At 49.2% G+C, this 25868-nt stretch overlaps 3 protein-coding genes across 4 annotated transcripts in view; 2 read left to right on the top strand and 1 right to left on the bottom strand.

Moving 5' to 3' along the window:
• Window positions 1–1326: 1326 nt before the first annotated feature.
• Window positions 1327–3424, bottom strand: pomp (proteasome maturation protein). The gene is made up of 6 exons (XM_084703315.1): window positions 3344–3424; window positions 2955–3055; window positions 2609–2669; window positions 2420–2521; window positions 1872–1965; window positions 1327–1602 (listed from the first exon to the last, which is right to left on the bottom strand). The coding sequence occupies exons 1-6, from the start codon at window positions 3344–3346 to the stop codon at window positions 1535–1537; spliced, it is 429 nt and encodes a 142-aa protein (XP_084559441.1). The 5' UTR covers window positions 3347–3424; the 3' UTR covers window positions 1327–1534.
• Window positions 3425–3439: 15 nt separating this feature from the next.
• On the top strand, window positions 3440–9735 carry anks6 (ankyrin repeat and sterile alpha motif domain containing 6). 2 transcript variants are annotated; one of them, XM_084703314.1, is made up of 18 exons: window positions 3440–4118; window positions 4360–4575; window positions 4671–4887; window positions 5006–5156; window positions 5416–5460; window positions 5560–5764; window positions 5960–6066; window positions 6304–6455; window positions 6612–6858; window positions 6951–7000; window positions 7272–7475; window positions 7690–7858; window positions 7945–8210; window positions 8351–8534; window positions 8733–8800; window positions 8902–9018; window positions 9166–9262; window positions 9366–9735. In XM_084703314.1, the coding sequence occupies exons 1-18, from the start codon at window positions 3784–3786 to the stop codon at window positions 9413–9415; spliced, it is 2880 nt and encodes a 959-aa protein (XP_084559440.1). In that variant the 5' UTR covers window positions 3440–3783; the 3' UTR covers window positions 9416–9735. The 2 variants fall into 2 exon arrangements, with proteins under 2 accessions (XP_084559440.1, XP_084559439.1); XM_084703313.1 differs by having other exon boundaries at window positions 8348–8534.
• A 503-nt stretch (window positions 9736–10238) lies between these two features.
• Window positions 10239–25868, top strand: part of sugct (succinyl-CoA:glutarate-CoA transferase) — a 39995-nt gene continuing 24365 nt past the window's right edge. The window contains exons 1-12 of the mRNA XM_084703893.1: window positions 10239–10386; window positions 10906–10954; window positions 11070–11143; window positions 11251–11336; window positions 11541–11591; window positions 11759–11879; window positions 14933–15024; window positions 15167–15310; window positions 18914–19009; window positions 23014–23085; window positions 23192–23289; window positions 23561–23663. Of these exons, the coding sequence (XP_084560019.1) occupies window positions 10269–10386; window positions 10906–10954; window positions 11070–11143; window positions 11251–11336; window positions 11541–11591; window positions 11759–11879; window positions 14933–15024; window positions 15167–15310; window positions 18914–19009; window positions 23014–23085; window positions 23192–23289; window positions 23561–23663 (1104 nt within the window). The 5' untranslated portion in view covers window positions 10239–10268. The remainder of the gene's footprint in view (window positions 10387–10905; window positions 10955–11069; window positions 11144–11250; window positions 11337–11540; window positions 11592–11758; window positions 11880–14932; window positions 15025–15166; window positions 15311–18913; window positions 19010–23013; window positions 23086–23191; window positions 23290–23560; window positions 23664–25868) is intronic.

The raw sequence follows: 25868 nt of genomic DNA, 5'->3' as shown, positions 1-25868 counted from the left end.
TGGGAAGGAGATCAAAGGGATCCATCGTGCTCCCCCCATCTCAGAGAGAGAGAGAGACAAAGACAGAGACAGAGAGAGAGAGAGAAAGAGAGAGAGAGAAAGCTTCCTCAGTGCATGAATTTGATAACTTTGGTTTACTTCTATACAGGTCTAAGATCCGCAGTGCTGGATGACGCCTCTAATGAAACCAATAAGTCATATTACTCAATACAAAAGCAGCTTGTTTTATTGCTGTAATATGACCACACCATGAGTCACATCGTAAACTACAGACAAAAATAGAGAAATGGCTCCCTCTATGGGTTTGGTTCTGTACACACGTACAGTGGAATCAGAATCAGAAACCGGTTTATTACCATGTACTTTTGCACATACAATTAAATTGCTTTGATGATGTTGGTGCAGACAATAAACATGGTAATAAAATATATTTAAAAAAAAAGATTGCCTACTATGGTAAAAGGGCAAGTTGGCTACTGTGGTAATAGGTACATTTTACCAACTCGACCATTATGCATAGATTATGAACATGTCTGAATATAGTTTATGCTTGAGCTACTGAAGAGATGTTGGATTCAGATTGGATATTCAAAACACTTTGTCTGAACGTAGTTGTCTCGGAATGTGCAATTATCAGTGGGCACTGTAGTTTGAATATTTCCCAGCATGCCAAGCGGTCTAGTCCTTTTTGTATTTTCAGCTCCTGCGTAGGTCGCTTAAGTTACGTCTAACTAAATAATTCTGTTTGTTGAAATGTTCAGATTTATTGATTTAATTTAGCTCTCCGTACAAATATTAGAAATAACCATAGAACGCTTATCTATTTATTTTGCACGAGTTAAATACGTTGTGCAGAGCAGTGCTTGACTGGATGGTCCGATAGCAGTGGCGATTACAATTGATTGCTACAGTCAGTTACAGAATTCCTTGTTTCTTCTCTCCCCTCTCCCACTGTTGCCTTTGACCATCCTTTTATGTGTGTCTGCGATGATCAGTAACAATCCGTTCCAACCATGCTCCCAAGAACAATACTCTATGGTTTATTCCTCGACAACTGTGGCACACTTGCTTCAGTTCAAAAGCTATTGTATTCAACTGGAACTTATTACGGTCAGACTTAAGTAACATGTTGTACCTTAGATTTTACAAACCTGTATCATTTTAGTTCAGGTGGGACCTTCCAACAACTGATATCCAGTCCATCAGTATACTTGTATATAATAAGGTCAGAGAGCTCCACCTGGCATGGCTGCTGAATGATAGCTATTAAGATGAGTTGTTCTGGAGACAAAAACGTTGTTTGATAAAGATAAACCAGCCCTATCATGACAGAGTTATAACAGTATTTATTAGAAACACAGAAATCCAACCATACAAAATGTATTGTCACTTGGACTTGAAGGGATCCATATCCATCCTAATCTCCATCCGAGCAGACAGCATCACTGACAATAGGGAGGAAGGGGATGAGCGGACACAGACAGAGCCAGGTGGCCTGGGAGGAGGGTGGGGGGCAGGTTTGGGTAAAACCCCCTCACATAAATCCCAGCTTGTACTCCACCATCATGTGAGGCTCCCCCATCATCTCACTCTGGGAGGGATCTGCAGAGATAACAACATGGAGATTCAAAATAAATAAAAATCGTCTGCTAAAGGCATCTGCTAAATGAATAAATGGGGGGGGTTGTGGTGGTGAAGCACCCGACTTGGTTTAAAAAGTTCAGGGTCTCTCTAACCCTGTTGATGAATCCCCTATTTAGCCTCTAACTTAAAACTCTTTCCTGCAAAACTGTCCAACCCAATACAACGGAATAACACACTGCATTACAGAGGAGATGGTGTGGAAAGGTGTACAGGAGTGTGAACCTCACCACAGAGGATGTCTTCAAAGCCGATGCTCTCATCGTTGCCTCTGAGGGTGTCCAACGCCAGGTTAGAACTCTGCAGGAACGGAAGCCTCTGGATCTGGAGAGGCCCCATGACGGAGGAGTGGGGTTAGGTGGAGGAGTGGGGTTAGGTGGAGGAGTGGGGTTAGGTGGAGGTGGAGGAGTGGGGTTAAGTGGAGGAGTGGGGTTAGGTGGAGGAGTGAGGTTAGGTGGAGGAGTGGGGTTAAGTGGAGGAGTGGGGTTAAGTGGAGGAGTGGGGTTAAGTGGAGGAGTGGGGTTAAGTGGAGGTGGAGGAGTGGGGTTAAGTGGAGGAGTGGGGTTAGGTGGAGGAGTGGGGTTAGGTGGAGGAGTGAGGTTAGGTGGAGGAGTGGGGTTAAGTGGAGGAGTGGGGTTAGGTGGAGGAATGGGGATGGGCATGGAAAGAGACACAGGTGGAGAAATGAATAGAAAAATCTTTATGATAGAACATGTCTTCATAATTGTATGTGAGTGTGTGTGCGTGTGTGTACGTGGGTGTATGTGTGTGTGTTTACCTGGCGCGCTGCCCTGTACTCCATCTGCAGTTTGAGGGGAGCGTGGAGACCCTGGATGTTTCTCAGGGTGGAGAAGTTCATCTTGTCCTGGTTCAGCTGGAACTACAGAGGAAATAACAACACAATCATCACCAACAACACTCTCAGTACCAGAAGGCCTAATACCACACCAGAGAGAGGAACACTCACATTCTTCTCTGACAGCTCCAACACATGGCTGGGAAGTAATTCATTCTTCACACTGCTGAATCTGTGTGGCAGAAAAGAGAGGGCAAAATAACAGGGATGGACCAGTTAAAGTAACATATGTTAAGGTTTGACAATAGATGGTGATGTTCTGTCTTTGGCTATTGTAAACCACTTTAATATTTGACTTATACCAGGCAGTAATATAGTAGACGTAGATGTTACAGAAACACAACCCTCACGTTATTAAGCAACTACAATATAAACACACAGGACCATCTTTTTGGTAGAGATGTAGACCGATTCTTTCGATAGCTAGCTAATATAAATAAAAGCTTTTCTCTCTCACCCGCTCCTTAGTGTGTCCTGCACACCGTACGCGCCGGCCTGTGGGCACAAGCCCGTCACTGGCACACTGTCTTTTAGCTGTGAACGGAATCCTCTGGTATTCTGTTGAGAATGAACATAATTAAACAGCCATAGACGACTAGACCATGCTACTACTAGCATTTAAGCATCCCAATGCACGGTAGCTAGCCAAACCCTGCTAGCTACTGTAGCGTTAGCTAGCTTGTTTCTGAGTGACTAATCAGATTCATACAATAAGGTAAATAGCGCTCAAACGTCCAGGTAATCAACTAGCATGCGCTAAAATATATCTATAGACATTTCATTGCGTAAAAAGAAACCAATTTGAATGTAGTTTTTATTACTGAAGATAATATTCTGCTACTTTACCATTTTGTCGTTCAGTTGATTCCACTTTCTTTTCTAGAAACTTCAACGTCCGGTTCGGTCTCGTATTTTAGACGCAACTTCCTGGTTGGAGTAGAGTACGTTCGATTATGAATACCAGCGCCACTCTCCACTCCAGCACGTCATTGATGACTTCTAACTTCACATCGTCTGTCCCAGACAGTTTTAACATTGGATGACATCGGGGCAAACATGGATTACTTCAGCAACCAAAACGTAAAAATTGTGTAGAAAAAGTGTGAAATTGTATTAGCTCGATTTAGCTAGTGCAGGCTTGACAGGCATACAATTGCCTTTGATGAGAAAAGTTTCGATTTATCTCACTTTTGTGCGTCATGATTTCCAAACACGGCCATCGATAGACAGCGAAAAGAGGGGAAAAAGTTTTCGGACAAAAAACTTAGAGATTAGAATTACTTGAGATGAATTTCGGCGTTCCTGCAAACTCTTTGCTTCTATTCCGTGCCTGCGATGAAGGAGACTACGAGACTGCCCGGGGGGTTCTGGAGCCGGGAGCGAAGGAGTCGGGGCGGCAGAGCAGGCTGCGGTCAGAAGTGGGATCCGAGTGCAATGTTGTGGACGTCACCCGCGGTATCTCCCTGGTGCCCGTGGATAGCACCGACGAACAGAGCAACACAGCGCTTCAGTTCGCTTCCGCGAGTGGACACGAGAACCTGGTTCGGTTTCTTCTGAGGAAGGGGGCTTCGGTAGACAGTCGGAACAACTACGGCTGGACCCCGCTTATGCAGGCTGCGAGGTGTGTCTATCCTTTCACCGGTTAATGTCATCAATGTCAATGTTCACATGTTACAAATAGGCGTGTTTCTGCTGCAAATGTATTACACACGCACACACAAACACTGCTAAAGCACAGTGCTAAAGTGAACTAAAGTGGTAAACAGAACCTTCCTCAAGGCCGGTGTTTCCAGGAGAGTTGGCCTGGCTGTGTTTCCTGTCCTCGGACACTTACCTTCCTGTTTCCTTCCCTATTCTCCCAGGTTTGGTCACCTGAGCGTTGCCCACATCCTGTTAGAGAACGGTGCAGAGGTCAACGGCAGAAACCGCCTCGGCGCCAGCGTTCTGTCCATGGCGGCCCGCGGAGGCCACACCCACGTGGCCAAGCTCCTCCTCGAGGGTGGAGCCTATGTTGACGACTATGACCACCTGGCCATGGTCGATGATGTCTCTAATGGCAACAACAACAACAGCTGCAGGTAGATCACGCCTGGGTTCCAGCGTGGAAATACATTTTTTGAGATGCATTTCATTTGAACTCACCCTCCCCTCTTTGTCTTCTTCTTTTCAACAGTGGCGACGGGTTTGTGGCGAGCGAGGGGTGTGGTCTTGAAGGGGGCATCGGTGGGGGAGGGGGGCGAGAGTTCATGGACGTCACAGCGCTCCTGGTGGCCTCGCTGCAGGGACAGGAGCCGATGGTCCGTCTGCTGATGGAGTGGGGGTCGGAGGTCAACTTCTCCCAGAAGACCACGGGCTGGGGAGCACTCATGCTAGCCACGCTCAGCGGGAAGGTGCTTGTTGATTTGTTTCTTTAGTAGTTTGTCTTGGTTGGATGAGGCTATTTATTTGACTGAGAAACACTTGCTGAGACCCATCCTACCTCTTTTGCTTGACTGGACTCTACTTCAGGTGAGCGTGGCCCAGCAGTTGGTTGAGCGAGGGGCAGACCCAGACCAGACCAATGTCCTATCAAAAACGGCATTTGAGCTAGCGCTGCAACTGAAACAGAAAGAGGTGAAGAACTATCTGGACTCCATCACTACCGTACGACCTCAAACTGGTAGGTGGAGAGAGGGATGCCACCACTTAGCTCTGTACCTCTCCTTAACTCTTAACTCTCTTTTGTATATGTGTCAGTGTGTGTATGTGTGTGTGTGTGTGTGTGTTTAAAAAGGGTGAGAGTTGAGATGAAGTTACTGGAACTTTTGTTCCCAACAGAGAGTTTTATGCTGGATCTCCGACTCTCGGTCTGTCTGACTCTGTCTGTCTGACTGTCTGACTCTGTCTGACTGCCTGTCTGACTCTGTCTGTCACTCCAGATGATGAGAAGAGACGTCCTGATGTGTTCAGTGCTCTGAAGCTGGGTGAGTTTCACTCCAACACAGCCTCCAGTCTCTGACTGTCACTGTATTATCGGGGTAATAAGGTCCTTTGCTTTGTAAAACCTTATGTGTGTGTGGCAGGTAACTCCCAGTTGGTGAAAGAAATCCTAGAGGAGGATCCCACCCAGGTGAATATAGCCAATCAGGATGGAGCATCTCCTCTGATGATGGCATCCGTGAGCGGCCAATTAGAGGTGGTCCAGCTGCTACTGGAGAAGAATGCCGACATAGACAAACAAGATGGGGTCCATGGTTGGACGGCCCTGATGCAAGCCACATACCATGGGTAGGCTGCCCTCCACAGGACTGCAGTTGTACTTTCTGGACACTTTATTTGATCAATCATGCATGGATACTGTAAAGAAATACATCCATTGAATTACTGTTTTGCCCCTTATTTGACAATTTATATTGTCCTGTGTCATATCTCTTACGTTTGACCCTGTGACCTTCTGACACTGTGACATGGTGCATGCCGCAGGAACAAGGATGTGGTGAAGTACCTTCTGAGCCAGAAAGCAGACGTCAACCTGAAAGCCAAGAACGGATACACAGCCTTCGACCTGGTCATGCTGCTAAACGACCCAGGTATGTTTTCATCTGTCCAGTCAATCTGATCCCTCTCCTAACTCCGTCCACTCATCCCTACCTCCCTCCCTCCCTCCCTCCCTCCCTCCCTCCCTCCCTCCCTCCCTCCCTCCCTCCCTCCCTCCCTCCCTCCCTCCCTCCCTCCCTCCCTCCCTCCCTCCCTCCCTCCCTCCCTCCCTCCCTCCCTCCCTCCCTCCCTCCCTCCCTCCCTCCCTCCCTCCCTCCCTCCCTCCCCAGACACAGAGCTGGTGCGCCTGCTTGCCTCAGTGTGTATGCTGGTGGACAAGGACAAGGCCAAGGCCAAAGGACGACCACGCCTCACACGTTCCCAGAGCCGCCATTCCCTCAGCACCCTCCCGCTACCCCCAGACGACAAGGGGGGACTCAAGGTAACCCTAACCTAGATGATGAGGTGTCATCCTGATGTCACCACGCTGTGCTAGCACAGTAGGTCCCTGAATAGACAGTGAGGGGTCATAAGGACACTTGTGAGGCTGACTGACTCATCACCTGACTTGTCCACTTATTTTCTACTTCCTGGTTAGTCCTGGTGGAACAGGATGTCCAACAGGTTTCGCCGTTTGAAACTGACCCATACACTGAGGCACGGCCTCTCGTCCAATCGACTTGCTCCATTCCCTGACGCAGACGCTTCGCTGGACGCCACCATGAAGGCAGACAGGAAGTCAGACAGGAAGTGTGTTGTTGCTAACGGAACAGCGATGGCGTCTACTGCTGCCGTGGGGGGGAACGACATCAGCACAGCCTGGACGGCCAAAAGCAAGGATAGTGGTGAGAGGAGCAGACCTGTGTGTTTGTGTGTGTGTATGTGTGTGTGTGTGTACTCCAAACTCAACCCTGGTCTATGATTCTGTATGCTCCAGGTCTGGGCAGAACGGCCTCTGAAAAGAACGACACTCTCATTTTTACCATGGTAGGAGGAGGGGGGTTTTCCTTGGAGAAGTCCTGTAGCTTCTACTAAATATTTACATTATTCATCTGCAAATCGTCTTACCTCTCTCTATTACCTTCTCTATCTCTCATTTTCCCTCCCTCCCTCCCTCCCTCCCTCCCTCCCTCCCTCCCTCCCTCCCTCCCTCCCTCCCTCCCTCCCTCCCTCCCTCCCTCCCTCCCTCCCTCCCTCCCTCCCTCCCTCCCTCCCTCCCTCCCTCCCTCCCTCCCTCCCTCCCTCCCTCCCTCCCCAGTTAAGAAGCGGGGCCCCCCTGACTCGGCTTCCCAATGACAAGTTGAAGGCGGTGATCCCCCCCTTTCTGCCCCCCTCCAACTTTGAGCCATGGAACTCAGACCGCTCGCGGGTCCTGAAGGGGGGCAGGAGCGATGCCTCTCGTCTCAGCATGCCAGCCAGGCCCGGCAAAGCCTCCTTCAACAGTGGTGGCAGCTCCGACATAGTGAGTGCTTTGTGGGGAGGTTTGAATACAGTAGAGCTGTCGTCAAAGAAGCGCTTACGACTCTCCCAAAAGCCATGGTGTTGTAATCCCAGTAACTGTGTCTTTACTGTACTGTGGATCCGTATCTCGATATGAGGCCGTGGTCAGGCAGAGGTAAGAGTACTGTACAGAACAGAGTAGAAGGATCAGCCTGGGTTCTGTTGTGGTTCCTCAGACCTCCATCAGCCGTGTGGTGAACAGGTCCATCAAGTTCCCCAGCATCTCCAAAGGCCAGTCCTCCTCCCCCTCCAATTCAGGCCACTACCACTCCCCTCACTCCTCCGGGGGCTCCAATGGGCTGGCAGGGGTCAACCGCCATGGGTCTGACTCACACAACCGCTCAGGTAGACACACACACACACACTGTTTTATTAAAGGTTTTGAGTCAGCACACCATGAAAACAACCTGTATCTTCACCTCCATCCATAGGGGGGAGTGCAGACAGCGTACTCTCTCAGATTGCTGCCCAGAGGAAGAGAGCAGCTGGATTGCTGGATCCAAAGATTCAGACATCGGAAATGGCTGGCCAGAATCCTGGTCCTGGTCCTGGTCCTTGCTCTACTCCTGGTCCTAGCCAGGCCCAGGCCCAGGCCCAGGCCCACGCTCCTGTTCCAGGCCCCAGCATGGCTGAGCTTAGCCTGCCTGATGTCCACAGCACCCCCAGCCTGGTGGCCAATGACGTCCACTCCAGACGAGTCAGAGAACACTACTACACACGACCTAGTTTTAGAACACATCATTGGCATTCTTTCTTGACAAGTTAAAAGTTAAATCAGAACTCGGCTTATGTAAGATGTCTTAAAGAGATCATGACGTTTCATCTTTCTTTCAGAAGATGGATCTGAAGAAGAGGCCTCAATCTGGGAATTCCTCCACATCTAAGAGCACCTCCCCCACCCTCACTCCCTCTCCATCCCCCACCCCCAAACCCCCGGTGGGCGACTCCCTCTCCTCCGCCTCCTCCCACCCTCGCTCGAAGAGCAGTGGAGGCTCCAGCAGCGGCACCATCACCGATGAAGGTAAGACAGAGGGAGAGATGATGGATGGACGAGTGAGGAAGGAAGGGAGGGATGGATGGACGAGTGGGGAAGGGAGGGATGGATGAGTGAGGAAGGGAGGGATGGAAGGGAGGGATGGATGAGAGACAGAGATGGACATAAGGTCTGTGTCTATATTTTTTTACCTGACTTCTGTCTACATTCTGTCTGTTTCCACAGATGAGCTGTCGAGCATCCTGAAGAAACTCTCACTGGAAAAGTACCAGCCCATATTTGAGGAACAGGAGGTAAGTCACGCAACAAACATGTATTAACTGGTCTTGTCCACCTATGACGTTTGCGCCTTTCTCTCTCTCTGTCTCTCCTCCCCCCCTACCTCCCTCTCCAGGTGGACATGGAGGCCTTCCTGACACTGACCGATGGGGACCTGAAGGAGCTGGGCATCAAGACTGATGGCCCCCGGCAGCAGATACTGGCAGCCATCTCTGAACTCAACGCTGGCAAGGTAAGCTTGCTCGCTCGCACTGTCTCTCTCTCTTTTTCTCTCGCTCTCGCTCTCATTCTCTCTCACACACAAATATCTTATTGGTATAATAAGCAAACATAAACCTTGCAATGTAAAACAATAACAAAACAATATGTGTGTGTGCAGGGCAGAGAGAGGCAGATCCTACAGGAGACTATCCATAACTTCCAGTCCTCATTCGGCAGCAGTGCCAGCAACCCCAGACCTCCTGGACATCCACGCTGTAGGTCCCATCTTTCCTCTCCTATGTGCTCATCTTCTGTCAAGATGTATGATCTACGATTGATTCATTGGGTTTACTTTCTTTCTTCCTTGCCCCCTCCCAGCTCCTACTGGCTGGGTCAGACACCAGGTCAGATCCTCCAACAAAAGGTAGCGGTAACACCCCCAGCTACTGTTGGTCAACCAATCACAGACCCGGACCCTGAAGGTCAGAGGTCTCTTTCGGGACCAGGGGCTGACCCTCACCCCATGCCCCTCCTGGACGCAAGTGCCCCAGAGCACCCCTAGTGGTGTGGGAGGACACTGCAGCAGAGGACAGACAGATATGTGCGGCCATCTTTGTTCAGATGGAGGGATGGAGAGAAGAGGGAAATTAGGTGGTGGGAACAGAGAAGTGGAGATGAGACAGGTGAAGGAAGACTGAGAAGGGCACAAGCAAGAGAGTGAGAGTCAAGAAGAGAAGTAGACCAGGGAGGGAGGGAGGGAGGGAGGGAGGGAGGGAGGGAGGGAGGGAGGGAGGGAGGGAGGGAGGGAGGGAGGGAGGGAGGGAGGGAGGGAGGGAGGGAGGGAGGGAGGGAGGGAGGGAGGGAAGGAGGGAGGGAGGGAGGGAGGGAGGGAGGGAGGGAGGGAGGGAGGGAGGGAGGGATTGCAGCTACACTCGTGAATAAAGTGTGTCTGTTGTGAATTATGTCTTTTAATTTCTTTCATTCTATGTTCCTGAATTGATTTTTTTTCTGCTAGTCTGATCAATTTGACTGGTTGCTGTATCTTCAGTAAATAAATTGATGACATTTGCATTTTTCTCTTAATGTTTTTTTTTTTTTTTACAATGGTTTGTTCAAAGCATGTCAGATAAGGCTATGGGTTAGTGTAGTCACTTCTTTCATCCGGCGAACGAAGTGAACCAAATCAAGCCGACCCGTAAAGTCAAGGCGTATTGGACACATGCGCGTGCATTGCTGCCTGCAAACGTCCTATTCGACTGCACCTTAGAGATCAACACTATCATGTCTGGGACCTTCACGTTCTTCGGAATATGTTTACCCGCACTGAGATCAAGCGGGATAAAACGGGTTCATCAGACACGCATCAGTCTCAGACGACTGCTGTCCAACGCACAGCCAGGTATCGCCTGGGTGGCAGTTTCCCCAAATCCCGACTTTAAATACGCTACACGCTGTCACTTCACTACCCGATGAAACCACTCACTTTATTTTTACAATAAACAGTTACAACGTAGGGTTCTTTGAAACTTTTAGCCGTATAAGTTATTATCTAAACTGTTGGGAGTGTGTGGATTAAGTTGTTAATTACTTATGAGAATGTAATAGATGACCATTACGCTGCATTACAATGCTTGATCCTAAAAGTTCAGTGTAAGTAACAGTGCTTCTTCAGCCCCTTGGCATGACAAACATTGGTAAACAATATACTGGAGCGATAGGTTCACCTCGGCACAGCAAAAAGTTATCCTGTGCGATATTAGCCAACTATGGTCAGTTCCAGTGATATGATCAATTTCAAGTTGGAATGGCATGGCAACCCTTTTAGATCCAAAGGTTATTATAATGCAAGTAAAACATTATATGAGACTAGGTGGAGTCGTGCCCGCGGATGATATGACCCTGTCTCTCGCTGCCACAGGTGATGTCATCCGGCCGCTAGAGGGCACCAGAGTTCTAGACCTAACGAGGTAGGCTAGTTTGAGTACCGTCAATTCTGCTTTAGAAATATAGCCTAAACGTAGCCTATTTATTTAGACATTGCTGATAAATGTGTGTCTGCCTATGTGCGTATGTTTTTCATAGGGTTCTGGCAGGTCCATTTGCCACCATGATACTGGGAGACCTTGGGGCTGAGATCATCAAGGTGGAGAGACCAGGTAGGCCAACCACAACTGGAGGGCGGACCTGTGAAAGAGTGGCTTCTTCTCTGCTGTCACTACATCATCATTAGTCTGACGTGCACGGCTGTGTGTGTGTGTCTCAGGTGCTGGGGATGACACCAGAGCTTGGGGACCCCCCTTTGTGGGAGAGGAGAGCGCCTACTTCCTCAGTGTCAACAGAAACAAGAAGGTATCTGTCCTCTATCTCTCTTCCTTTCTCCTCGTCCTCTTCATCCAGCTCGGGATCTCTCCTCCTGTGAAGACGTGCCAGGCCAATAGTTTCTTGAAGCTGTTGTTTGCTAGGTTGGATGGTGAATCATTAAGCTGAATCTTGGACTTGATTATCCATTAAACTTAACCTTCATTCATCCATGTAACTGTTCTCTGCTCGTAGAGTGTAGCTGTGAACCTGAAAGATCCTAGAGGCGTCCAGATCATCATGGAGGTAGGAGAGTACAGAGGGCCTACCCGTGATAGGACCAGGCCTGTGTGTCACATGACTGGGGCCAACTTGGCCTGCTCCTCGCCTATGCAACTTGAAAACATTGTCCCTTTTATATCCACATACCAAATCTATTGGAATAGACCCTATTTTTGATTGTCCCTTTTAAGCTTGTAGGTGTATGTGACGTGCTGGTGGAGAACTACCTTCCTGGAAAGCTGTGTGAGATGGGCCTAGGGTACGAGGATGTGAGCCAAACCAACCCCCAGCTAGTCTACTGCTCCATCTCAGGTACCCTGACCCCTAACCTCTGACCCGTGAACAGAGACCAACTCTCAAGAGGTCCTTGTTACCGGTTAGCTCAACGGCCACCAGAGGGACCCTGACACCATGGTGAACCCGAGTGTAAAAAGCCCTCTGGTGTGTTTGTGGTACATCCACTCAGCAGAGGTGTGTCTCTGCATTCCCTGTTTGTGGTCGCAGAAAGTTCTGAAATGAAAACAGAAAGTCTTAATTTAACCCAGCCTCTTTGAAAGATGACAGGAACTGCTAGATTCCCATGCATTCTCCTTCCCTCCCCTCTCCTGTACTGTCCCCCCCCCCCCCACCCCCTGTATAAAAGGGGGGTCTCACCCCCGAGGTCTCATTAAACCATAGCAGCAGGACAGTTAAATTATCCAGATTTATGACTCTCATGCCAGGATGGTTCATTTCCCTTCTCTCTGGTCCTGATGGAGACCGTTTCCCTGTCTATGTCTGGAGTCATGGAGTTGCAGCTACAAGGGCTGTGACCTCATATAACAGTGTGAGTTGCAGCGTTTGGCCTTGATGTGGGAGCTGAAATCTGTCAAGTGGTATGGAATCCTAAAAGTGCTGTTTCATTTGGATCTTCTGTTTTGTGACTCTTGGCAGAGTTTCCTCTGCTGCTTTTGAGGACTGAGAGTTTAACAACAACTTCTCTCAGGACGGCACAGTGAAAATCAACTAGGAGACCTTTTGTTGACCTCTAGGTGCACGCCCGCACGCACGCACACACTTAAACACCCCGTAGTAAAACATTGCAATCAAGTGTGCAGGAAGCCAGTCCTCCTAGTTGACCCGAAGCTTATGTGTATGACAGTTTGACGGACACTTCAGTTCAGCTAATGAGCAAGCTTGATTTACTCCAAACAGGCTTCTCGCTGTGATGTCATAGCCTGATTTATGGCCTGCTGATTGGTTGATTGCGACTAACCTGGGGACCAATAGAATGACCTGGAGGCAGGTTGTATAAGTGGACCTGGTTTCTCCCTCTCAGCAGGCAGTAATGTATGTACAGTAATGTGTGTTATATGACTGCTTATGTAAGCAGTGGGAGTCCCAGCGGAGGGTTGAATCTCTAGTCTGGCAGCCGTGCGTGAAAACCCTTTCAGACCTGATTAGCTGTTGGAGCTAAAGGCTACATCCTACTGCTCTGGGGAGTTGAACCTAACAGAGTGCACTGGTGTGTTCTATGGACCTCATATAATAAGCTAATAGGTTAAGTAGACCTAATGTAATACGCTTATAGGTTAAATATATCTCATGGTAATGGATGAAATAGACAATGTAAAATGGTAGAGCCCGCTAGACTGGGTAAAAACTGTTACAGCCACAACTACAGCTGGTTAACTGTATGATACACTGTTGACCTGAGCATACATGGACAGATAGAGAGAGCAAGGGAGGGACAGAAGGAGAGAAAGAGTGAGGGATGGAGAAAGACAAAACAAACAGGAGGATATGAGGGAGGTAAAGATGGAGGGATTAAGGTTGGCAGGGACAGAATCAAGCTGTGAAGGAAGGGTGGTGAGGCTAGGAGGGATTGATGGAGGAAAGGAGGGAGGGGAGGGAAGGGAAAGGAAAGGAGAAAGGGAGAGATGTAAAGGGATGGGGGGAAGAGGGAGGGAGAGAGATGGGGAGGGAGGAAGGGAGAGAGTGAGGGAGGTAGGGCTGGAGAGCAGATGCTGTGAATAGTTGAGGTTGAGTGAGACGAAGTTTCACAAGTCATGAAACATTTTTTCTAATTTTATCAGCGAGGCTTAATTTCTCTACAGCCAATTAAAGAGGATCCAAATGGCGTCTGAGAGAAAGATTCATTGTGAACATGTGCCAGTCGTTAAAATACGTCCTAGAACTCTCCCTTCTTCCTGTGGGTTAGCAAATTCCTGTCTGGTTGTGGATTGTTGCAATAGGAGAATCGGATCTCCTTATGATCAGACACAGAAAGAGAGAGAACGAGAGGATGATGATGATGACGACGATGATGACCCTAACCCCACACACGGACCCATCCAGGGTATGAACCTTCATCCTGAAGCAAAGTGTTTGAGCCCAGTGGGAACCCCCAGCCCTGCTGACAGGAACATGAGATCACTCAGCCTGTTGGTTTGTCAGGAGCTCAGAGTGATGTGTTGTGAGTGGGCGACACAGCCTCCTTGATCCTGAAAAGAGCAGTGCATTTTGTGCTGATGCAGGAGGTGCAGGATAACTCTGGTTTGTGTGTGTTGGATGATCAGGTTAATAGTGTGTTTATGTTGTCAGAGGAGGCTGCATGTGCTGTGTGTGTTGTAATGATTCATGTGAAAGTGTTGACTGTGGGATAAAACATATCCAGTTGTCCCACTAATCTTATAGGATTATACCAGATTTTAAGTATGCACACATACAAGCAGGCACACACATGCAGGCACACACACACACACACACGCACACCCACATACTGTGCACATTAGTAAAGGTAGTTGCGTAACTGGACAGCGCACTCTCCCTCTTAAGCATACAAATTTATGAAAGACAAAACATGGTAGATATTGGATTCAGAGACTCTGTTAGATTGCTAATCTTTCCTGGGTGAGGGGCTGTTGGTTTGGTCTCAGGTTGTAATGTACAGGTGTTGTTCTACTGAATTCCAGTGGGCTCTATTTTATTCCTGGGATTTTTGCGAACATTTCTCAGAAAACGTGGCAGCGTGTAACTTTCTCGAGGAGCTGACTGGGTCAGTTCTGGGCAGGTCCACCAGCTTCCCACACAGGTTCTGATACAACGAACACAAACACTGGCATTTTTCTGTTTTCCCCTCTTAGAAGTACATCCTGGAAATCTCCAGCTTCCTTTAGAGCCTGGTTTAAGTGGATTATCTTCCATATCCATTCTAGAACTGCAGGTCACAGAGCAGATCTAGGACTCCTTAAATGGGTTCATTCAGGAACACTCATGAAAACTCAGATGAACCATGATTGAGGAGGACATCCTGACTGTACTGATCTTTACTATGTACATCTGTGTGTGTTTGTCTGTGCGCGCGTGTGTGTGTGTGTGTGTAGGATATGGACAGACAGGGCCCCAGTCCCAGAAGCCAGGGTATGACTCCATAGCGTCTGCGGTGTCAGGGATGATGCACATAACAGGCCCAGAGGTGAGACATGGACCCAGCACACAGCTCACCTGGACATCAACCAACCAACCAATCAGCCAGTTGGTCAGCCCCACAGTCTGTCAGTCAAACACACAGCAGTGACCCCAGTCCCATGATGCTCTCTGTCCTGCTGTGTTGCCAGGATGGCGCGCCCGTGAGGCCGGGTGTAGCCATGACAGACCTAGCCACGGGCCTCTACTGTCACGGAGCCATCATGGCAGCTTTGCTGCATCGACAGAAGACTGGAATGGGCACCCACATTGACTGTAACCTGGTCTCCACACAGGTCAGTCAGGTCGGAGTATCTCTCAGTGAGCCAGTCTGACACAGACAGAAAGACAGGCTGGCTGGCTGGCAGGCAGGCAGGCAGGCAGGCAGGCAGGCAGGCAGGCAGGCAGGCAGGCAGGCTGGCAGGCTGGCAGGCTGGCAGGCTGGCAGGCTGGCTGGCAGGCTGGCTGGCTGGCAGGCAGGCAAGCAGGCAAGCAGGCAAGCAGGCAAGCAGGCAAGCAGGCAGGCAGGCAGGCAGGCAGGCAGGCAGGCAGGCAGGCAGGCAGGCAAGCAGGCAAGCAGGCAGGCAGGCAGGCAGGCAGGCAGGCAGGCAGGCAGGCAGGCAGGCAGACAGCATTGTACAGGCCTGGAAGTCAGACAACCTCCTCAAGCGTTTATAATCTGGTCCATGCTACCCTGCAGAACTCCTCTAGAACAGAACATAGATAATCTAGCCGTGACTGTATAAACCTAGAAACTAGGGGCTGCTATGTGCGTGTGTCTAAGTGCATGTATGCGTGTGTGTTAGTGTGGGTTCAACATTGTGGTATCAAGGTCTCCCTCAGCATGTTAGCAGATGTTTTCAGAACATCCTTTGCCTTGCTGAGCACACATTTCATGTGATTGTCCTACCACAGTTACAAGATCCAAGTGTATGGTTCTGAAACATGCCTGAGAATTTGTGTTCCGTGAGCTGTTATTGACAAACTGGAATAGGAGAGAAGGAAGGAGGGAAAGACAAAAAGAGAAGAAATGGTAGACAGCAATTTCTGCGCGTGGTTTTAACGATTCGATTCAGTCAGCTTCTACTGTGTATCCCACATGTATCATGTACCTCACTCTGCTTCCTGCTCCTTCTTCTTTTTTTCAACAACCGAAGAAACCCACTGAGCCCAAAACTCCCAACAGAGTTCTATAGCTCCACATAGAACTCTCTCAGTTCCATACAGGGTTGATTGGAACGTTGAACGGTTCTACCTGTCTTGGAAAGGGTTCTTAATGGAACCTTAAGGACCTAAAAAGAGTTCTGTGTATGTTCATCTGTCTGTCCTATCTGTCTTCTATCCATCTATCCATCCATCTTGTGGCTCTGGTGCATGCAACCACAGTCCATCAGGCAGGAATGCACTCTGGGAAGGTCTAGGGGAGGGGTGGATTGTGGGTAATATCTAGCAGCTTTTGGTAGGAACCGCGGCGTCCGCGACCCAAGAAACTCAAAACATCCAGGCAGCTTTGTCACAACTGTCACGACCCTACCCCCAACAACACACTGCATACCACCAGTCAACAAGATAGATGGCTGAATCCTGAAGCTAGTTTTGCAGCATAGGAGGGGTGAACATGGAGTAATAAAGAAAAAAAACTAAGGAACATCCGTGACCACAACAAATGGACGAAAGGACAATTGCGCTATTGGACTCGCCTTCCAAAACCACATCCCTAGAGAGAACAGGAAGCAACCAGCGGACATGCAGCCTGATTGGCTGGTTCCTCACAGATGGAACCCTTGGAATTAGTAGGTTCCATTCTGACGGACTCCGATTGGGCCAAAGTGAAAGTTCACCAGAGAGAGAGAGAGAGAGAGAACAATACAAGACCACAGCACTAAGCCCTCACTAGCCCGCTGAGCCGAAGTCTCAGGCTGGGTTTCTACCACTGAACCATCTGGAACTACTGGTGTGACAAGTATCTGCGGCCAGAAAACAAGGAGAACACTCTGGGTCCTATCTGAGCAGGGAGCAAGATACTGTCATTCATTAGACTTGGAGAGGGAGAGGGAGGGAGAGAGAGAGGGAAGAGAAAACAGTGCACTGTAGTTTGAATGTTTTGTTTCTGTTCATTTCTGTTATCTGAGTTTCCCCTGACCTTCGACCCCACGCGTCCCTATACATGCAAAGATAAAAACAAAGGAAAATGGAAAATGGAGGGAAAGAGAGAGAGAGAGAGAACAATGTCTCATCGAAGCTGAAGGGAGGAAGAGAGTCTTAACTCTTCAGAGATGAAGAGCTGGAGGGGAGGCTGTCTCAGCCCAATATTAGTGAGGACATTAGTAAATCTAGGACACTCAGGGTGTGTGTGTGTGTGTGTGAGAGAGTCAGATGAGTCCACATGTATTTGAGTTCTCAGTTCATGTGGGGCCTTCTGAGGTTAAGATTCACCGTTTGTTCAACAGCCAGCTAGTTATTAACCTCACATGACCTCAGTACTCAAATATGATTTGGACTCATCTGACCTACACACACACACACACACACACACAGTGTAGCTAGCCAGCCAGTGACCAGCCGGCCAGACAGAAAACAGCAAGCCAGCTAGCCAGCCGACCAGAAACAGCAACTGACCTAGATAGGGGGAGCGAGGGCCAGAGAGAAGCGAGGCTGTCAAAATGTTACGATGTGAGAGAGGATGAGAGTGGGACAGAGAAGGACATAAAGCAACCTCCAACAGCAACACTGTCAGTGGTGCTGCCCAGAGCCAGGCCAGAAGACTGGGCTCTGCCCGGCCCCTGCCCCAGACCCCAGGCCCCCAACACACACATCACAGCTACAGCCTGTCACCACAGACGGCAGGATGGGAGAGAGAGGGGGCAGAGAGGAAGAGTGGGACTGAAGGGAGGGAGAGAGGGAGATAGAGACTTGTAAACAGAGGTGTTCCTCACACTCCATCGCTTAGAGAGGAGGCAAAGCTGCTGGCGTCGGCACCGTCTGGCCTGGTCACCTCTGTCTGTCCTCACACACTCACACACACACACACACATACACACTCCTCCCCACCCTAATCCCTATGGAAGTGAACTGTGGTGGAACATAGGTGCTCTTCAGAGACTCCTTTCCTCCCTCCGCTTCATCCCTTCATCGCTTTTTCTCTGATACTCCATCATCCTTCCATCCTTTTATCTCAGCAGACGCGTCAGTGTGCCGACTGAGTCAACAGCCAGTCAGGGCGTGTTATTGTGTCAGCTGTCTGTCCTCAGAAGCAGCTCGGCTGGGGGATCATAAAACAGTCTCTGACGAGCCTTCTCTAGGGGGCAGTAACCTCTCTCCGGGAGGCTGGGTACCTACAGGAGAAGACATCCTCACAGTCCTCACCTAGCAGCCTCTGAAGGAACCCTGAATCATGACGCCTTCAGATAAATCACTGGGTGCTGTCAAGGCTAACACGCGGGAGCCTGGAGAGCCTACTGGGTGTCTGAAGGGGAGCTGTTGGAGTTGGGGTCCACTCTCTGGTCTGGGTTTGGTTCAGTTTCTGTTTGGTCTCAAAGCACAATAGCTGTCATTTGAGATCCTAAATTATGGTTTACAGAGTTGGTGTATTTGGATTCAGAGACAGGACATATACAGTTACAGGACAGAAGATTAATTAGCGAATCGTTTCTGAGAATATGACGAGGAGGAGCGTGGTAGTTTGTTTTGAGAGGATGAGAAGGTAGGGGTGGGGGGAGCGATGTTTTTTAAGTTGAACCCTCCAAGCTGCAGGGTGGTTTGAAACTGCTAACAGTTCACTGATTTAATGCTCTCTCTTCTCTTTCTCACCTTCTTTCACTCCCTCACTCCCGCTTCTATCGTCAATCTCTTTCTTCCTCTCCTTGTCCCCCCCCCCTCTCTCTATCTCTGTCTCTCAGGTGGCCTGTCTCACACACATAGCAGCCAACTACCTTAATGCTGGGAAGGAGGCCCGAAGATGGGGAACAGCCCACGAGAGTATCGTTCCTTATCAGGTACCTGAACCCCCTGCCTTTCCCCCTTTCTCCCTTTCTCCCTTTCTCCCTTTCTCCCTTTCTCCCTTTCTCCCTTTCTCCCTTTCTCCCTTTCTCCCTCTCCCTCTTTCTCCCTTTCTCCCTTTCCCCTTTCTCCCTTTCTCCCTTTCTCCCTCTCCCTCCTTCTCCCTTTCCCCCTTTCTCCCTCTCCCTCTTTTTCCCTCTTTCTCCCTTTTTCTCCCTCTCCCTCTCTCTCTCTCTCTCTCTCTCCCTCTGTCTGTCTTTTTCTCTCCTCTTTCTCTCTCAAGGTCAAAGGTCAAAGCCTCAGAGAGGACGGGTCAGAGCTTCGGTCGAGTGTGTTGTTCATGAGCTGGTCTGTGTCCCAGTTTCTCTCACCGTCTATAGTGTGGGAACCACACAGGTAGACAGCCAGACGTGTGTGTGTTGTGAGAGATGGCGGTTCTGCTCCGATACACTGGGATGCTCTTCTCTGATGAGGTAGCTGGTTAAAACAGTGGGGGAGAAGGGACAAGGGGGGGGGGGAGAAGAGGGGCAGGAAGGGGAGGAAAAGGGGCGAGGGAGGAAAGATTTACAGCAAACCAGAGTCTGACTTCTTTTAATGACTGTTTTTTGGTTTGTGGTTGGGGAGTTTGTGTGCGCTTGTGTATGTATGTGTGTGAGTGTGTGTGTGCGCGTGAGTATGTGTGTGAGCGTGTGCGTATGTGAGTGTGTGCGCATGTGTGTATGTGTGTGAGTGTTTGGCGGGCTTGGTCTCCTGCAGTTCTGGGTGCTATAAAGTTGTTCTCAGAAGGACTGCGGATTTAACCCCTTGTTGGTGTGATGCCGTGTGTGTGTTTGTGTGTGTGTGTGTGTGTGTATGCAGATGAGATGTTCCATCCATCTCATACACTATTTCCACATTATGGCTTGAAGAGAGGTTTGTCTTGTGCCTCTGTCATTCCTCAGTAACGAGTGAGAGGCTGAGGGCTGGAGGCTGGAAGGCCCATACTCTGCTGGTGCTTTCCACCAGAGGATCAATGTTCAGCAGCTCTGACTAACTAGCAATCACCATACTCACTATCATGCCAAATATACTATAGACGACAAAGAATGACCATAATGAGATAATCGTGCATGTCAATCAGACCATTCCCCTCCAGGTCCTCCTCCACGGATCCTAGAATAGCACCATGCCAGTGATCTGAAACAGGTCAGATTCCAATTAAGTTTAATTCATACTATCCAATATTCATGACATGTACCATGGCTTAATAGTCCTTCTGAATATTAATGTTGTCATGCTAAGTAGATGCTGTTCCTGACTATTGGATCTGTAATGCAGACCGTGTGTGTGTGTGTGTGTGTATATGTGTTTGTGCGTGCCAGCGTGCGTGCGAGCGAGCATGCGTGCGAGCATGTGGCCGCCTGGCCAAGCCTCAGGTGTGCCACGTGAGCGAACACGTGTGTTTATATCCGCCGTAAAGAGGAACGCTGGTTATTAGAAGTTTTGACTGTTACCCTGTCCTACGACAGCTCGGCCCCAGCTACTGTGTGCTTATGCTGTTCCTCTTATGGTTACACACTGGAATACACGCTTTATTAGTCTGTCTGCTCTGACGCTGGTGCTCTGCTCTCAACAAGAGAGGCACATGAAGGAAGACTCAGGCTCCATATGTGAGGAGGGATGAATGAAGGAAAGAGAGAAAGGTGGAGAGAGAGAGAGAGAGAGAGAGAGAGAGAGAGAGATAGAGGTGATATGTTAAGTAGAGATCTGTATTTGGTCCAGAGAGATCTTAGTATTGGACTAAGAGAGCTCCCAGACTCTCCTCCTCTTCTCTCCTCTCCTCTTCTCTCCTCTCATCTCCTCCTCTCCTCTCCTCCCTGCAGTAGATCAGAATGACAAACCTCTCCACAGCAGTGTGTGATCTCAGTAATGGAATGAAATTCCACTACACCTCATTAGAGAGATTTATACCTCCGCCCAAGCAGAAAATAGATCCACAAACTCCAGCTCAGACTTGAGTGTTTTCACGTTGCTAATTCAGTTTCCCAAATCTTGTTGTGTGTGTGTGTGTGTGTGTGTGTGTGACATGTAGCTTCACTGTACACTTCACACAGTACACAACACCCAGCACTAGAGGTCAGGTCTACCCTACACACTCAGATACAAGGTGGTTTTACGTCTTGGGAGCACAACTGTTTCCAGTTCCTTCCAGAAACAGCAGAGTTTGATTTAATAGAAACCAAATAGTTTTGTATCCATTAAAAAGATCCTACTGGATCATTGACTTTGAGTAATGTCAGTAGCCATATTCTGGATTAACCCAAGCATCTATATTCACTAAATAAATCACATTGCAGACTGAGATAGAGTTATATTCAAATTTCTGGTTGATCCAGAAGATTAAGTGTGGATGAATCACTTGTTTCTGAGGCTAGAAACTGGTCCTGGATCTGTGCTGTGGTCTAGACCGGGGCTGCAAGTGTTGGAGGGAAGCAGCAAGCTGTAGAGGACACACACTCACACTGTGGAGAAGAACCGCTAGACCTTTCATTACCTCCCGATCTGGCTGACCACCACTCCATCCATCTTGCCTTCTCTGCATGTGTGTGCGTGTGTGTGGGTGTGTGTGTGTAGTCTTTTCTTCCAGTGGATTCACTGAATTTCAAGACAATTCTCAGAGTGACAGTTGGTCTGATATATGCTGGGGGTGACCATAAGGTTAGGATCCACTCCAGAGTTGCTTATTCAGAACAACAGGGTGATGTTCTCTCTATATAGACAGCCTGAACTGAGCTTGGTGAGCATAAAAGTCCGTTCCATTGTTTACATGCACTTTCACTGGAGCAAGGTCCGTTTACACTCACATCTGTTTGTGTGAAGGGGGGGGGGGAGAGGAAGGATGGGAGAGAGGGGATATACATTCTTGTGGTGGAGTCTGACTTTTGATGAAAAAAAACAAGTGTCTGCTAGACACCCACCACTGGAGACCTCTCTCCCCAGTCCCCCAGACATGGATGTCCCAGAGAGAACTACAATACCCAAGCACAAACGTTCAACCATGGTGGTTCCCCTCATAGTGGTGGAGGTTGAAAGAATTTGGAAACCCTACAGGGCTGGGTGGGGTTGGGCTTAATGGACTAGAACCAGGGTGCCTGAAGGGCCAGCCAATCCATTCTTCACCCCCCACTGCCACACAAACACACACGCACACAAACACACACGCACACAAACACACACGCACACAAACACACACGCACACAAACAGAGGGAGCAGAGCAGTTGACACGTAATTGTCTGAGCTCAGTGGGAAACTGATAAGTCTTTTTTGTTGACCCCACATCTCTCCATCCTGCCATCCCCCTCTCCACCATCCTTCCTCTCCTTCTATTGTTCTCCGCCATCACTCCATCCTTTCCCCCCATCTCCCCTTCCATCCCTTCTCTCTCACTCGATTTCTCCTTCCCCCTCCATCCGTCCTCTCCATCCCTCCATCTCTTTGTGCTCTGCCAGATCTCTGGCCTGCTCGTTCCTCTTTCATTTCAGACCATTTGCTCTGATGGCTCCAAATTTGTCACATCAGAGCCTAATCATGGTGTGTGAGTGTGTGTGTGTGTGTGTGTGAGAGTGTGTGTGTGTGTGTGTGTGAGTGTGTGTGTGTGTGTGTGTGAGTGTGTGTGTGTGTGTGAGTGGGTCAAGCTTCCTGAGCCTTTGTGCCTGTAGCTGGCAGGACTGGAACAACAACCCTCCAGTCCAGACACATTCACAATACTGCAAAGCTGTGTGTGTGCGTGTGTGTGTGCGTGTGTGTGTGTGTGTGTGTGCGTGTGTGTGTGTGTGTGTATGAGGCATTGAGAGAGAGGAAGAGAGAGAAAGAGAGAAGGAAGGACAGATATTTGGTGGGGAAGCGAGTGGGAAAGAGAGAAGTGTTTCCTGTTCTCAGTCTATCTTCTAAGAAGAGCCCAGCTCAGTGATACTTGTGGACCCTGACAAGGGCTCGTTCTGGTCTGCTTCCTCTGATCAGGGCTTCAGGACCAAAGATGGATACCTGGTAGTGGCAGCAGGAAACAACAAGCAGTTTGTGAAAGTCTGCAAAGTAAGTCTCTTCCCCCAAGGTAGACACAAACACTGACAGACAGACAAGTGCACTTACGAACAGTCATCATGCGGTGTATGTGTGTGTGTGTGTGTTTTATTCCCAGGTGCTGGGCCTGTCTCATGTCATACAGGATCCCAGGTTCATTACCAACACACTGAGGGTCCAGCACAGAACTGACCTCCTACACACCCTCTCCCTGAGGTTAGCGCTGTGTGTGTCTCTGCCTGTCTTCTTCCCCACAGAAACACCCTCTCAGGTTGTCATGGAAACCAGCCTGATTATCAGTTGGAGGGGAAGGCTCCGCCCCTCTCTGGAGGTCAGAGGGTGTGGCATGATCTCAGGGTCCACGCATCCCAGACGCAGAGAAGGAGAGGGGGAGGAGGAGGGTATACGTAACTCTGTACACCCTGTTTAAGGCTCTCAGGGCCCCAGCCCTCCCCCCAGTGTAATGACCCCGCCCATCTGACCACAGGTTCCTTGAGGAGAAGACCTGTGATTGGCTGAAGAGCTTCGAGGGAACAGGTGTCCCTGTTGGACCAATCAACTCCATCCAACAGGTCTTCTCAGATCCGCAGGTCCGTTATTCTTGTCTCTTCTACTCCCTCCTCTCCCTCTACATCCACAAATCCTTTTCTTTCTTTTCTCCAGCTGTCTACGTCTCTTCTTCATGTCTTTGTCAGTGCTCCTGGTCTTCCTTCCTTGGTTCTGTGGCAATGGGGGTTTCTTGGCATGCCCAGTGGTTTACTGTTATGTCACAGAGATGAAGGAAGGAAGGAAGGGAGGAAGGGAGGAGAGGAAGTCAGATAAGGCTATTAGGACCTGACCCAATGATTCAGTAGAAACGCAGACAGTGTTTAGCCAGGCCCATATGTCCTGTTACAGCATATTGGCTGGAAGAGTTCTGCTCTGCTGTGTTGTCGTGTTTGAAACACACACACGCACACACACACACACGCACACACACACACACACACACACAGGGATTCTGTTTTTGCTGAGCCTTAGTCAGTTTCTGCATCTTACTCATATCTCTCTCCATGCTTCTTGTCATCTTGCAAAATCAAATACGATGATTAGCACAGATGGGCATCTACCAATCAGCTGACACGAGAGGCTGACCTGCTTAATTCTTTAGCCAATCAAGTTGATTGAATCCACTTTGGATGTGTACCCATTACCCCCGCTTCCTTGAGGAACTTGTTGTTTAGCTGAGTGTGTGAAAGTGTGTCAGAGAGACAGGTCCCCAGAAGTGTGTCTGTCGCAGACAGATCATTAGTTGTACTGAAGCAAAGTGCTGCTGTAGTTTTTAAGAAGCACAGATTTGAGACCACCTGGTTATGTTTTGGTACCACTCCATCATGAGTCACTGTATGTGTGTGTCTGAGACAGTGTGAGAGTGACTGAATGTGGATGGATTCATATTCTGGACTTCAGCAAATTGCACATTTGCTGAAGTCCGGAATTGGGTGCATAGTGATACATGTTGGTACACGATAGTATGCATGATCTTGGTAGATGATGGTACATGTTGGTTTACATGTTGGTCTAAGTTAGTTTATGTGAATGGTGGTATATAGTGGACCGGCCGAGTGTTACCCTACATTGGTGGAGGATTTACACACACACACACACACCCACACACACACGCACGCACACACACACTTACCACACACACCAACAGACACACTCACCACACAAACCAACACACCAACACACACACACACTCACCACACACACACACGTTGGAGAGGGGGACAGCGGTGTGGTTTACCCAGGATGCCGTGGGGCAGACTTTGTAGTGGTTCAGAGAGCAGACAGGCCCCCGGGCGTCCTGCTGCCACTACAAAGAGCCTTTGAAACGCTGTTTCCCCGTTGATGCAACTTGCCGAGCACAACATCTCCCCCGGGACAGCGTGGTCAGACCGCTGGTGTGTCACACCACGCCTCTGCACAGCACACGCGTGTCCCTCAAACCATGCCTTGGGAGAACATACAGATAACACGCTACATATGTGACGATGGTGTACGGAGAGTCACAGGGACACACCGCATCCACACACACATGTACACACTCTCTCCCTCTCTCTCTCTCTCTCTCTCTCTCTCTCTCTCTCTCTCTCTCTCTCTCTCTCTCTCTCTCTCTCTCTCTCTCTCTCTCTCTCTCTCTCTCTCTCTCTCTCTCTCTCTCTCTCTCTCTCTCTCTCTCTCTCTCTCTCTCTCTCTCTCTCTCTCTCTCTCTCTCTCTCTCTCTCTCTCTCTCTCTCTCTCTCTCTCTCTCTCTCTCTCTCTCTCTCTCTCTCTCTCTCTCTCTCTCTCTCTCTCTCTCTCTCTCTCTCTCTCTCTCTCTCTCTCTCTCTCTCTCTCTCTCTCTCTCTCTCTCTCTCTCTCTCTCTCTCTCTCTCTCTCTCCTTCCTTGTCTCTCTCTCTCTCTCTAACCTAACGACAGTTGAACCTTACGACACCTGTTGATTGACCATGATGACATCTATTAGCACATCTGGGGACCATCATTCAGAAGAAGGCATTGTACCTCTATAATGACTACCAGAGAAAGAGAAGAAGGGAAAGAGAGAGAGTTAAGGGCACTGCACATCTGGAGTGAAAGAGGAACAGACAGAGAGGGAAAGAGGGAAATAAAGAGGTACTGTACTGTCCCTTATAGGAAGAAAAGCCAACCTACTGATACACAGGAGAAATCAGCGCTGGCTGTCAGCTCACCATGCTTGGAGTTGGTTGGGGGAGGTCGTGAAGAGAGAGAGAGAGAGAGAGAGAGAGAGAGA

This window comes from Hypomesus nipponensis, chromosome 8 (assembly GCF_054491055.1).
Source record: "Hypomesus nipponensis isolate SF chromosome 8, ASM5449105v1, whole genome shotgun sequence".
Classification (NCBI taxonomy): domain Eukaryota; kingdom Metazoa; phylum Chordata; class Actinopteri; order Osmeriformes; family Osmeridae; genus Hypomesus; species Hypomesus nipponensis.
The sequence above is the reverse complement of the archived record's forward strand: the minus strand, read 5'-3'. Positions and strand labels throughout refer to the sequence as shown.

Excerpts from the sequence above, each read along its gene's own strand:
- anks6 (XM_084703313.1), top strand. The coding sequence starts at position 3,784 with ATGAATTTCGGCGTTCCTGCAAACTCTTTGCTTCTATTCCGTGCCTGC. Across the intron at positions 4,119-4,359 it reads CCGCTTATGCAGGCTGCGAG|GTTTGGTCACCTGAGCGTTG; the intron begins GTGTGTCTATCC and ends CTATTCTCCCAG. Across the intron at positions 9,263-9,365 it reads ACCTCCTGGACATCCACGCT|CTCCTACTGGCTGGGTCAGA; the intron begins GTAGGTCCCATC and ends GCCCCCTCCCAG.
- pomp (XM_084703315.1), bottom strand. Across the intron at positions 2,670-2,954 it reads CAGGACACACTAAGGAGCGG|ATTCAGCAGTGTGAAGAATG; the intron begins GTGAGAGAGAAA and ends TCTGCCACACAG. Across the intron at positions 1,966-2,419 it reads AGTACAGGGCAGCGCGCCAG|ATCCAGAGGCTTCCGTTCCT; the intron begins GTAAACACACAC and ends GGGCCTCTCCAG.